General features: G+C 41.6%; 1 protein-coding gene across 1 annotated transcript in view; it reads left to right on the top strand.

Moving 5' to 3' along the window:
- Nucleotides 1–11,758, top strand: part of tbc1d13 (TBC1 domain family, member 13) — a 60,955-nt gene extending 49,197 nt beyond the window's left edge. Inside the window, exons 10-12 of the mRNA XM_028808586.2 lie at nt 4,961–5,121; nt 5,505–5,562; nt 10,584–11,758. Of these exons, the coding sequence (XP_028664419.1) occupies nt 4,961–5,121; nt 5,505–5,562; nt 10,584–10,649 (285 nt within the window). The 3' untranslated portion in view covers nt 10,650–11,758. The remainder of the gene's footprint in view (nt 1–4,960; nt 5,122–5,504; nt 5,563–10,583) is intronic.
- Nucleotides 11,759–13,314: the final 1,556 nt, after the last annotated feature.

Here is a 13,314-nt window from a genome sequence, read left to right as displayed (position 1 = left end):
ATCTGGGTCCATAAGCAGATTTTGAAACTAAATCCCTAAAACTATAGCGCTACACTGTTGCAATTAGCAGGTTTTGAAGCTGAAACATATTTTCGGTGCATGACCAACTGCATGAAAAGTCACAATCACATGTTCACTAAATTTTACCAAAAGGTGTAATTAGCAGATTTTGGAACTCACATCTTCAATTGTATACGTTGTAGATGACACGTCAACGACTAAGCGAAGAAGAAAGAGCATGGACAAACATTCAAAAAAGTCGGGTAATTTATGAGAGATAAAGAAACTAAATTCACTCACAGGCAGTTATATGTTGTGTTGTCACAATGCAACTCCAAACGCGGAATTACAATTCAGTGCAATCTTGAAGAAAAGTTAATTCCAAATATTGTTTTTACTGAAGGTTTAAAGTAAAAGTGAAAGTAATGCATATGTAAGAATTCCCATGAAAATAACAATCTCTTTAAATTGTATATCTGGTTAACCAAACCCGGGTGTGGGCGAGCGAAGTGAGCAGGGGGCAGAGCCCCCTAGTAATACAATAGTATTGACTTGAAGAACATGGAGATGTTATATATGTGTAGAAGCTATACAAAACTAAGGCGTTTGGAAACGCGTTTGTATTTTGTAAAATCAAAACACTTTATTAAAAGTTAACGTCTCTGGGCTGAAAAAGATGGCATGATGTTTAGGTGGTTTTTATGGTTTGTGAACAAAATACCCAAAGTGAGGTGGAAAATCCATTAAGTCCAATAGTGGGTCAAGTCGTCTGACCCAAAAGACATGACAAGGTAAAAAATTGCTAAAAGCTGAACAACTTAGAGAATGTTCAATTTTTTTTAAATGTTCCTTTATTTGGGGAATTGTAGCATAATTCCTAAAGCTTCTTCCTGCACTGATGAAATTTGGGGCGTTTTCACTAACCTCAAACACAAAAAAACGGGTTTGATTTGACTCAAAGACATTGTATGGGTTAAACTTATGAGCCACTTTGCACAGTAATTTGTATGAAAAAAAAGGAAAACATAAGTTTAAAAATGTAAATAGAAAAACAACATGCAATATACTGTATAGTGTAAATAATGGCAGAAGAAATGATAAAGCCTTAGGGCACCGTGGTGATCTCTGTAAAACTGACCATAAATGATAAATGATAAATGGTGTCTTTTCTAATGTGGGTCAATAGTCGAATGACTCAAAATGGCCGTGTAGCTGGTTTACAGGCTGGAGAACAAGAAGAGGGGGTTCAGCCGGTCCGGAAACGGAAGTGATGTCATTGGTGATGTGACTGCCAGAGGGGGGTTTGGGGGTGAAAAGTAACTAGGTGACAGCGTCGACTCCTGGCTCGGAGTCTGATTTTAGATGAGCCCCGGAACAGTCTCCCATGCACACGTGTGTGACAATACAAAAATATAAATAACAAAATGGGGTAATTTTAGATTCAAATTCCAGCTATCTTGGGCCAGCTGCACTCTGTAAAGTATTACTCCGTAAGCAAATAATGACAATATAATTGTGATAGAAGACATCAGAAAAGGCTCCTTTCTATGTGAGGACAACTCCTAGACAGACTATGTGTAGTCACCTAGCACTGTGGATACTAAACAATTTAAAACAAAATAACTTAAAAAATGAGAAAATCGTTTAGGGTGCAACACTTGAATATAATACTGTATACTGCAGATTCTTGCTGAATTTGGGACCGTTTCATCCCTAAATCACTAATCCAGACCTGTTTATTCCACGAGTGGATTGATGGACTCTGGTGTATTTATCCATTACAGGGCCCAGTGTTGCTCACTAATGTGGTGCAAGTCATCAGTTAACTTAAAATGAATGACCTTGGATGAAAACAAGTGAACTTCAAAATTCCTTCAAAAAGCCAACATGCAAATTCCAGTCAGTTTGAAAGTAGGAATTCAGTGGTGTGAGGCAGCAGCACTAACCCCATGTACCCATGATGCCTCAGAACAGTTTGTGATCACCTAATCATAATCTGATTGGACCATCTTCTGAGAGCGGATTTTTTTTTTTTTTTGTCCTTTGATCCTCTTATGCGAAGTTATACCATTTATTTATTTTTTATACCTCAACACATGCACAATTTATACACTTAATACCCATTTTCAGTCAGGTCTTTGCTGCATATCCGCATTATAAAAGAGATTCGATGGGCATTGTTAGTACCACTGTATGTGGACCTCGGGTCAATTCACAGCCTTCATGGTGAAATCTCAATATGCTGCCATATAGTTAACAATATTTTCTATTAGACTGACTCTCAAGTACCTCCACTCTCGGAGTGGTGGCTCTGAGGCTAAGGATCTGTGCTGGTATCCAGAAAGTTGCCAGTTCGAATCCCCGTCACTGCCAAAAGAGATCCTACTCTGCTGGGCCCTTGAGCAAGACCCTTAACCTGTAATTGCTCCAGGGGTGCGGTACAATGGCTGACCCTGCGCTCTGACCCCAAGGGGTATGTGAAAACTAAGAAATTCCTAACACATGAAATTGTATAAGGGGTAATAACAAACAAAAAAAAAAAATGGCCGAGTGTCACTGCATTTACGGTCCAGATTTGGTTCCTGGTTTATATGTAGTGTAATAGGAAACACAAAGAATACAGTAAAGAGGTGGGATCCTAGCTGAGGAAAACCCCATTTAATTAAAAGTATGTTGATCTGCTGGTCAGAAGAAGAAGAGATCTTTAGAATAAAGCTGCTGCACTGTCAGAGCGGAGTCCTCTAGCACTGCTCTGGCCAATATGACGACTGTCCTCCAATGGAGGTGTCTTTTCTATAGTGTGGAGAGGGAGGAGATGGAACTTAATGAGACTGGTGGTGACATCAGTTTGTGGACAGGACTTCCTCTGAAACGAGAATGCGAATGGAGAGACAAGTAAAACACAGTGTAATCTCTAGTGTCCAGTTAAAGTGGTCACTCACAAAACCCATGTGTTTGACATGAGGTACCTGCCCCAGCCCAGGTTCAAAGACATGGTATCTTTATTGTGAAACAGAAATTAAATCACAATTAAAATAAAACGAAAATTAAGTTTGGCATAAAGTCTGAAAAGGAAATGTAAATGAAGTCATCTTCATGGTTCAGCTTAATAAGGTTGAACATATTCAGAGTGGAGCTTTCTGTTGAAGATGCTCTCTAATAAGTGTCTTGTTATTAATTCCAATCTCGTTATGGCAGTAATTTCAGAGCACAGACTACTGTACCTATGCCTACACCTACAGTATGTGCTCACAATGCCATGCCAAGATACCCATGCAGTCCAATGCAAATATTAATTCTACAGTGCTTGTGCATTAGTGCTTCTTTGAGTCTGTTTGGCATGGCCATTGTATTGGTGTAGTTGAATGTGTTAATGTGTGCATTTGAGAAGAAGCAGCTGTCATACTTATGCATCCATGTTCTTCTTCATTATGATGAAGAGTGGTAGAGAGAGAGAGGTCTATCTATTGTAAAAGTACAAATAAGTAGGGATCAGCTTGTAGTACTCATGACCACGAGCTTCAGCAGTAACTGAATAGGTGCAGGGGATTTATTTAAATCACGTTAAGTAGAAAGTTCCGTTGTGGCACTGCCATGAAAGGATGTTCATCTTATTTAACTGCACGGATGTAGAAGATTATTTTTGTAAACATTTGGGTGGCGATTAATTCATTACAAATGCATGAAGATAGATACATAGAAAGAAAGAGAGAGAGAACATTCTTTGTTTCTTTTTCACTAGGGGAAAAGAAAACCTTGTTCTTTCATGGCAGTCCCAGTGAGGCACTACACAGGCATATTGCTGTGGGTATTATGGTGCCCCTGTCACATTTCCTAACTCACTTCTGCTGTATAATTCATTGTCTGAAAGTCCTCAGTGTTGTTGTGTCAGAGAGGATGTGCAGCATTGTTCATAACAGCCCTCAGTTTTGTTTTAATTCTCTCCTCCTCTACGACCTCCGGGGGATCCAGAGTGTGTCCCATAACTGAGCCTGCCCTTTTTAATTAGCTTGTTGATTTGGTGGGCCTCTCTTAAAGTGATGTTACCAGCCCTGCACACCACATTGGCCATCACAGAGTTCTAAAAGATGCAAAGAATGTCACTACTCAAATTGAAGAAACGCAATCTCCTAAGGGAAAAAGAAGTCTGCTCTGCCCTTTCTTATATAGTTATTCTGTGTTAGGAGACCACCCCAGTCTGTTATTGGTGTGGACCACCCAACTCTGCATCCGCTCCTTGAATGGTGACTGGACATAGAGGCTCTTTCTTGTAATGAAATTCAATAAGCAGTTCCTTGATTTTGCTGATGTTGAGTTCTCCACTTGATTCCTCTCCTCTGACTCATCAGCCTTACTGATACACCCCATAAGTGCAGGATCATCTGAAAATGCCTGCAAGTGACATGACTTGCTGTTATATTTATAGTTGGAGGAGTACAGAATGACGAGAGCAGGAGACAGGACTGTTCTTGTGGTGCTCCAGTGTCGCTCACATCCGTATCAGAAACACACACACACTGTATATATGGACTGTTCTGTTGCAAATGCAAAAGGTTGAAAACTTCTGTAAAGATGGTCTTGTTGCATTGTATATTAATGGAGGGATCTCCATCCATCCATTATCCAACCCGCTATATCCTAACTACAGGGTCACGAGGGTCTGCTGGAGCCAATCCCAGCCAACACAGGGCGCAAGGCAGGAAATAAACCCCGGGCAGGGCGCCAGCCCACTGCAGTAATGGAGGGATCTGTTTTTCCTATTGTTAACTGTATTTGCGCCATTTTTGCATTTGTTCAGGAACACTGAGGGTTTTGTCTTTGCTTCTAGTTTCTCATTGTCTTTTCTGTTTCCTCTTGTAACCATCTACACAATTCCCCATTGTCTTCCAGCCTTTTTCTGAGGTCACGGACTGTGAGAACTCCAACTCACTCTGGGGATCTTTTTTTTTTTTCGTTTCAGCAAGAGCAGAACATTAAACCTCAATACTTCACCTTTCGCTGGCTAACCCTGCTGCTCTCGCAGGAGTTCCTGCTTCCTGATGTTATTCGGATCTGGGACTCGCTCTTCTCGGACCAGGACCGCTTCAACTTCCTCCTCCTTGTCTGCTGTGCCATGCTCGTGTGAGTTATTTGAAGGGAGTGGAAAACCAAAACTCAGACTTGCTTAGTTCAGTTTACTGGCATAAGTAGAACTGATTCCTGGCAGCACTGGGCCCAAGGCTGAAACCAGTAATAAATTGGGTGCCACTCATGCACACATTCACACTCACACAGGACTGGTTTTAAAATTCCTAGTTATCTTTGGAGATCTGGGAGGAAAACCCATGCAGATGTGACTAAGAATGTGAAAACTTTACTTGGGCAATAACAGGGCAAGGGATTTGAGCCTGGTAATCTGGATCTGTGAGGCAATAGCACTTTAAAATTATTTAGCAATAGTAATTGCTTTTCATTTAAATTGTGTTCTTTGATTTATTATTTTTTACATTGTTTTCTTTTTCCAGTCTGATTCGAGATGAGATACTAGTGGGAGATTTTACTGTCAACATGAGACTGCTTCAGGTAAGAGAGTGGCACTTTAGCTGAAGGTGACAGCAGACGTCACACAGAGGGACTGGCAGACGGATTGCCTTTATTACTCAGAAATGGAAATAAAGCTCATTTACTCTGACATACTGTGCAGTTAGTAGTCCATAAAAACACATTTTAACAGGTTCAGTGATTGAAAAGGTTTTAATGTTTTATAGTATTACCTCCTCTTCTTCTTCTTTTGGCTGCTCCCATTTGGGGTCGCCACAAAGGATCATCTTCTTCCATATCTTTCTGTCCTGTCCATCTTGTTCTGTTACACCCACCACCTGCATGTCCTCTCTCACCACATCCATAAACCTTCTCTTAGGCCTTCCTCTTCTCCTCTTGCCTGGCAGCTCTATCCTTAGCATCCTTCTCCCAATATACCCAGCATCTGTCCTCTGCACATCAACAACAACAACAACATTTATTTATATAGCACATTTTCATACAAAAAGTAGCTCAAAGTGCTTTACATAATGAAGAGAAGAAAAATAAAAGACAAAAAAAGAAATTAAAATAAGACAACATTAATTAACATAGAAAGGAGTAAGGTCCGATGGCCAGGGTGGACAGAAAAAACAAAAAAAAACTCCAGAAAGCTGGAGAAAAAAATAAAATCTGTAGGGGTTCCAGGCCACGAGACCGCCCAGTCCCCTTTGGGCATTCTACCTAACATAAATGAAATAGTCCTCTTTGTAGTTCGGGTTTTTCACGGAGTCACTTGATGCTGATGGTCATACAGACTTCTGGCTTTTAATCCATCCATCATTGTTGGAACATCACGGTGCTTTGGGTAGATGGTGGTGGCGCACGCCACCACCAACAGGACACCGGAAAAGGAAACAGAAGAGAGAGTAGGGGTTAGTACGGATTTTGAATGAATAGTTATTATAATGAATTGGATATACAGAGTATCAGGATTAAATTACAGTGAAGTTATGAGAAGGCCATGTTAAAATAATGTGTTTTCAGTAGTTTTTTAAAGTGCTCCACTGTATCAGCCTGGCGAATTCCTACTGGCAGGCTATTCCAGATTTTAGGTGCATAACAGCAGAAGGCCGCCCGCCTCACCACTTCTTTTAAGTTTTGCTCTTGGAATTCTAAGGAGACACTCAGTTGAGGATCTGAGGTTACGATTTGGAATATAAGGTGTCAGACATTCCGATATATAAGCCGGGGCGAGATTATTTAAAGCTTTATAAACCATAAGCAGAATTTTAAAGTCAATTCTGAATGACACAGGTAACCAGTGTAGTGACATCAAAACTGGAGAAATGTGTTCGGATTTACTTTTCCTGGTAAGGATTCTAGCAGCTGCATTCTGCACTAGTTGCAAACGATTGATGTCTTTTTTGGGTAGTCCTGACCACATGTCCAAACCAACTCAATCTCGCCTCTCTGACTTTGTCTCCCAACCGTCCCACCTGACTATCACATCTATAGGAGTTTGTTGGATATCCCATTCCAAAAATCATGGTTGTTAATACAGCTACTGTTCCCTTTGCCATCAAAACAGCCACCACTCTTGCACAGTAGCTGTGAAAAATATATTGCACAAAACATTTATATGTATAAAATTGTTTTCGTGTTTGAAACGGAAATTACGTATGACCACGCGATATGGAAATTACATAAGAAATGGAAATTACGTATGACCACGCAATATGGAAATTACATATGACCACAGAACATATTATGTGACTGTCACGGAAACTGCCACATTGTAACTTTTTTTTTGGTTGGCAGTACTTGATAGTAGAAGAGATGAGGAAAACAGCTTTGCGTCTTTCTACTTTTTAACTGCGACGAGCTGTAAACAATGTGAAGACGAGACCGCCTTCAGCGGCGAGGGGTCGTGAGAACAAAGTGGACGCTGGGAGGCGCGGAATGTCGGGCTGCTCCGCCGGGTCGAGAGCTTCGCAGTTTTGGGCAGTGTCCTCTCTTCTCGCACTGTTTGTGACACTTCAGATGCCCCGTCGGCTCCTGGGAGAGTGGAAATCTTTGCGAATGAGTGTAATCGGCGCCATCGAAGCAGGACTCTGTTTGTAAATTGCCCTGCACGACTACTTACTGTCCCTTAAGGTGAGTTCAGGTCACTAAAACCCCGCAACATTCAAGGTTGCTTTTGTGATGAATTATTTTAAGAAGTAAATCACAGGCACGTAGTGCAAGGTTGTCAGGCAGAAATTTGGATGATCACATAGAAAATGTAATTTCTATACCACGGTGGTCGTGTAGCGCCTTTCACAAGGGATCTGCTACCGAGAAATGATCCAAATACATTTTAGCTGCTGTTAGTACTACTTACCTGATGCGCAATCGCAGTGGAACAGCAACCAATCATCGTGTCGGCCTTGGAGAATCGTGACCTGTAGTTTAAGAAGCACTGGTTTATCAAACCGTTTTGTGTAACACACACAACTACCAATGGCCACCAAACACAGAAGCAGTTTGTGTATCTCTGTTGTGAGGAGGATAAGCAATTTTTATACAATAATATTAGCTGTCCCTCCTATGCTCTGTCCATGTAGTAGTGAAAGAGGACAAACTTTAAAAATCAATAAAAAAAAAAAATCGTCAAACATTGCCACTGAATCTGATTGTGTTCAGCTCTGACGGGAGAGCATCCCTTCGTGGGGAGAAGAGCACGTGTCTGTGATATCTCTGCCAATGAGCAGCTACCCTCTAAATCACACGTAGCTCTGATCTCTGTCTCTCAAAAACGTCAAACGTTACTCCTTAACAATCTCTAGATGATGATATCTGCTGAACCAACGGGTATCGCTAGCTAAGCGGAGGCAAGGTACACTCTTAACATGTGGCGAGAGGTACACCGACTCAAATGGAGGCTGGTGAGTGAGTGAGGCAGGAGTGCCGGCCCGGCTCCCCACTCTTGAGGTCCCGCTTCCCCCTCCCCTCGGCCTGCTGCCTCTCTCTCAGATTTTGTGCGAATAAATTGCTCCTGCAAGCGAACTATGATATTCAGCACGATGAAAGAAGTTGCAAAATCAACTGGAATGTTCAAGCAAATTATAGATAAAAACACAATCTAAATCCGTTTACTAGTTCTCTTGTGAAAAGTGGACAGACATACAGACAGACATTGGATTTTTTTTATTTATGTATATATATATATATATATATATATATATATTTTGTAACAGAAAGGCGCTATATTGGCGCCAGACCCGACACAGACAGACGCGGGAGGCACACTGATAAAACAAATAAATATTTTATTTCAATTTCTTCGCCTGTGGGCAACACCTTCCCCATCCCCACAGGCACAACACAGTCCCACAAACAAAAACACACCACCAAACTCTTCCTCTTCACCTTCTTCTTTGTCTGCCACTTTTCTCCGTCAAGCTTTGTCTCCCTCCTCCTGACTCTGGCTTTTGAGTGGTGATTGCTGGGCCCTTTTATAGTCCACCCAGAAGGGCTCCAGGTGGTTGATTGCCAAGTTCCGGGTGTGGTGAGTACGCTGCCCATGCATGCTCAGGAGTCCCAGCTGCAGCACCCCCTGGTGGCGCCTGCAGGACCCAACAGGGCTGCACCAAACTCCAATTCCCATGGAGCCCTGCGGAAAACTAAGGCACCGCTCCAATCTAGGGGGCGACCATCTAGAGCAGGGGTCCTTAATCACAGTCCTGGAGGGACGCAGTGGCTGCAGGTTTTTGTTCTAACCTGGCTGCTTAATTAGAAAGCAATTCTTGCCAATAATTTAATTTCATGGCTTGTTAGTGCTTTAACTCTGTTATGTCAGGTAATTCTTATATCCTGGATTTTCTTTCCCTTTCTAAGGATATCATCTAAATGATTTGAAGGCTAAAATGGATGAGTAATTCTTATTCCTTCACTTTTTCCTCTTCAATTTATTTAATTTAACCCAGTAGTGCATGATTACACACAGGTGTAAATGGTAACAAGCTAAATGGAGAAATGCTGGTCTATTTTGTCATTTGCATGTTATTGCTAATTAGGAGCAATTAAAAACCAAGAATATGGCTGTTTAAGACTAAAATAAGCAATAAGGGTTCAAAATCTTAACGAGCGAGACAACTAAAGTGAAACAGAAGTGTTACTTGAGCAATAAGGGCTTCTTATTAAGCAGTTGGGTTGGAGCAAAAACATGCAGCCACTGTGGCCCTTCAGGACTGTGATTGAGGACCCCTGATCTAGAGTCCAGGGGAAGGTATTGAATAGTCCATGGCTGCTCCCCCGAACATATATCGAAGGGGCGTCCTGGCCATCTGCCACAATATACATATATATAGGGTGGCGCAGTGGGTAGTGCTGCTGCCTCACAGTTAGGAGACCCAGGTTTGCTTCCCGGGTCCTCCCAGCATGGAGTTTGCATGTTCTCCCCGTGTCTGCGTGGGTTTCTTCCCACAGTCCAAAGACATGCAGGTTAGGTGCATTGGTGATTCTAAATTGTCCCTAGTGTGTGCTTGGTGTGTGTGTGTGTGTGTGTGTGTGCACCCTGCCCAGGGTTTGTTTCCTGCCTTGCGCCCTGTGTTGGCTGGGATTGGCTCCGGTAGACCCCTGTGACCCTGTAGTTAGGATATAGCGGGTTGGATAATGGATGGATAGATAGATAGATTGCGATTTAGCACCTGGTGGCCCCACATGGTCTACTTCACAGTAATCGCACATACTCTACTATTGGTTGGGGCAGATCTATCAGGGCAGAAATTTCATATACTGACTTGTGCCAAAGGTGTCATCCAGTGACAGTACCATGTTTAAAGTCGCTGAGCTCTTCAGTACAACCTGGTATTTGTCAGTGGAGATTGCATGGTTGATTTTTCAGTTTTATACACCAGTTAGCAATAAGTGTGTCTGAGGCACCTGAACTCGGTAATTTGGAGGAGTGTACTGAAATGTTTTATCTATTTAGTGTATGTTATTCTTTCCTATTGTGACTTACCCTGGTAGAGATCAGAGTTGAAATGGTTAAAGGGTTCTTGTATCGGTCTGTTAAAATGCAGTGTTGATCTTCTTTTCAGGATTACCCCATTTCTGATGTCCATGCCATCTTAACTAAAGCAAAGGAACTTCAGGATAGTTCATAACCAAGGGCCACTCTTTTGTGAAAGACACTGCAGAGAAGAAGGAAGAAGCTACTCCTCTCCACAGTAATTACAGCAGTGCTGGGTGCTCCTGGGAAACAACGCCACATTGCTGTGCTTTGTGGGACCTTGTTGACTGCTCCACTACTTTATACCCTTCTTTTGCATTAAGGTTTGATTTTTTTTTTTTTTTTTCCCCCCCATGTTCTTACATTACCACTGAAGAACTTTAAAATCAAGAACACACAGTGGTAACACACTCCAAAATTGCTGCTGTTATTACTTTTGTTTTTATTTTTGTAAAACCGATCAGGGTGTTTCTGACATTGTTTGGAGACCTAGCCTCCAGCCCCCAACTTGATTTCCAGTATCTTTTTAATCGTGGAGCGAGTGTTTTAAATCAGCCACTCTGACCTGGGACTTGCTGCCTACATCTGTGGTCTCCAGGAAGTCTGGCCGGGTGCTTCTTTGCTGAGCAGCTCAGTATTAACATTTTTATTTTTCTTCTGTGATTCGACTCCAGAAATGAAACGCAACCTTTCTGCTGTCCATATTGGGTTTGCTTTTTGCAGACGCTAGCAGCTAAGTAACCGATGTCTTTCATGTTTATTTTGCCTCTCATATTCTGACAGAGGTTCAAGCTGAATTCTAGTTGTTGAAATGCCACAGATCCAGTCCCGAGTCTGTTCTCCCCGTTAGTGAGCGGTAGTTTGTCCTACAGATTAGTAATTTCATGGTTTGTATAAGACAAGACTTGTTGAGTTGTTCTTGTAAAGTCAAATGGTTTTCTATCAATTAGGACCACCCTGTCGTAGTATGGCTCATTGACATGTAGACCAAACACATACATACTGTTTTACATTTATCAATATATTTATAAAAATAGCAGTGTACGCAGTGCATTCCTTTTATAGTGAGCAGGCTCCTATAACAAAAGATCATCACTGAATGCTGCTGGCGCTGTTGTCCACGTGATGGCCTCAGATCTTTCTAATCACACTTCCTAGTCAGTCCTTCAGCTTATAAAATCTAACTCTTTTTAATATATATTGCCTTTCTTGATAACTGTGATGTATACATGCAGTATGAAAAGTCTATATACAGTATATATTTATATAAAATGAGGAGATGGTCAAGTAGGGTGGTTTACATTTGCAGGTTACAGGTTACCTTTCTTTGTAAGGTCAAAGGGTGGTATTCCATTTCAATTTAAGGGGGGTCACTGTCACTGCACAGTGTCTGTAACCCCAATAATCGCACAGCTCGGTAAATTCTATCTCGGAAAACATAAGCTTAAAAAAGGCAGCTCTGTCCCAAGATCAGAAGCAGTGGCCCCTGTGTTCCAATACTTCCTATCCAAGAACTGGCAAGGGTATGAAAATACTAGGATAAGAGCAGAGTTCGTTAAACGTCGACACTACTACTGTAGACAGGCCCTGCTCCTGGTGGTGCTGATTTAACGCAGGCCAGCTGCCCGAAATTCACTACTTTAGGTACCTTCTGCTTCTTACGAGGGTCACCATATTGAGTGGGGTGTTCAGGCCACCACTGCTCAGGCGGTCCATGTCAGGAGAAATCGTACCAGTACAGGAGCCTTAATTTGATCACTCCTCACAAACCGCATGCCCATTTCTGTATGTTGTTTTTCTGGTGGACTGCAGGGGGCTCCATTCCCTTCCAAGTGCACCTTGACTTTGCTTAGTGGAGTTCAGCTTCTTACAAAGACCACCTTGGATTCTGTGTCCTGCTGTTCATTAATAATAACGATAGAGGCCCACATTTCTAGTACAATATGGACTCTATATAATTTATCGATAAAGTCAAAGCCCTTGCATTTATTTATTTATTTATTATTTTTGCACAAGTTGCATTTTCCTCCTTCATGTTTTTTTTGGTTGTGTTACCTCTCTGTGTCTGTCCTTCCATACTTAATTATAGGATTGGTGGCCCAACAGTAATTTTAGTTTTGCTTATATATATGGATAAATATTTTCCATTTTGATTTCATTATGATCGCCATTATTTCATTTGAATACTGAGACTTGCTCTAGTGCCGTTGGGTCTCTAATCATGTGGTGAAGGCTTGCACACGTTATTGTGGTGAATTGGCACTGGGAGGTCACCTTTATCACTACCTTCTTCGCACCAATTTGTTTTCATTTCTCAACATTATTATAAAGTTTTGACTACATGCAGCATACAAGAGATTCTAGTCTCAGATGGACCTAATTGTTATCGGTGTTATGCAGAAGTATATTTGCCTTAATGTGAGTGAGGGCATACATGCTGGTAAGTGCCCTTCTCTTAGACGTGGTGGTGAAGAGGTTACAGGGGGCTGGGGTAACATCACAGGCCTCAGCCCCAATTTCCATTCACTTCTAATTATAGTGATCTTAAAAATAATTTAAAAAGCCTTATTTTTTGTGGTAATAAAAGTGGAACACCATTGGCTGTTTCAGCTAAAAGCTTCTTTCCTCAATTGTTCTGAGGACGCAGTCTGTTTGAATAGCAACATATCACAAGGTGGGGCGTTGGGATCACCCCTTTCATTAGGCTTCTCCGTTTCAAAGAAGTCAACAGAGAAATGTTTTTAAAAATAAATAGTGGTGCGAAGTGTCCATCAGACACTGGAGTTGGGCGCCTCACACCTTTACTTTTTAACCCCAGT

Source organism: Erpetoichthys calabaricus, chromosome 9 (genome assembly GCF_900747795.2).
Source record: "Erpetoichthys calabaricus chromosome 9, fErpCal1.3, whole genome shotgun sequence".
Lineage (NCBI taxonomy): Eukaryota > Metazoa > Chordata > Cladistia > Polypteriformes > Polypteridae > Erpetoichthys > Erpetoichthys calabaricus.
Note: the sequence above shows the minus strand (reverse complement) of the source record. Positions and strands in the feature narration are given on the sequence as shown.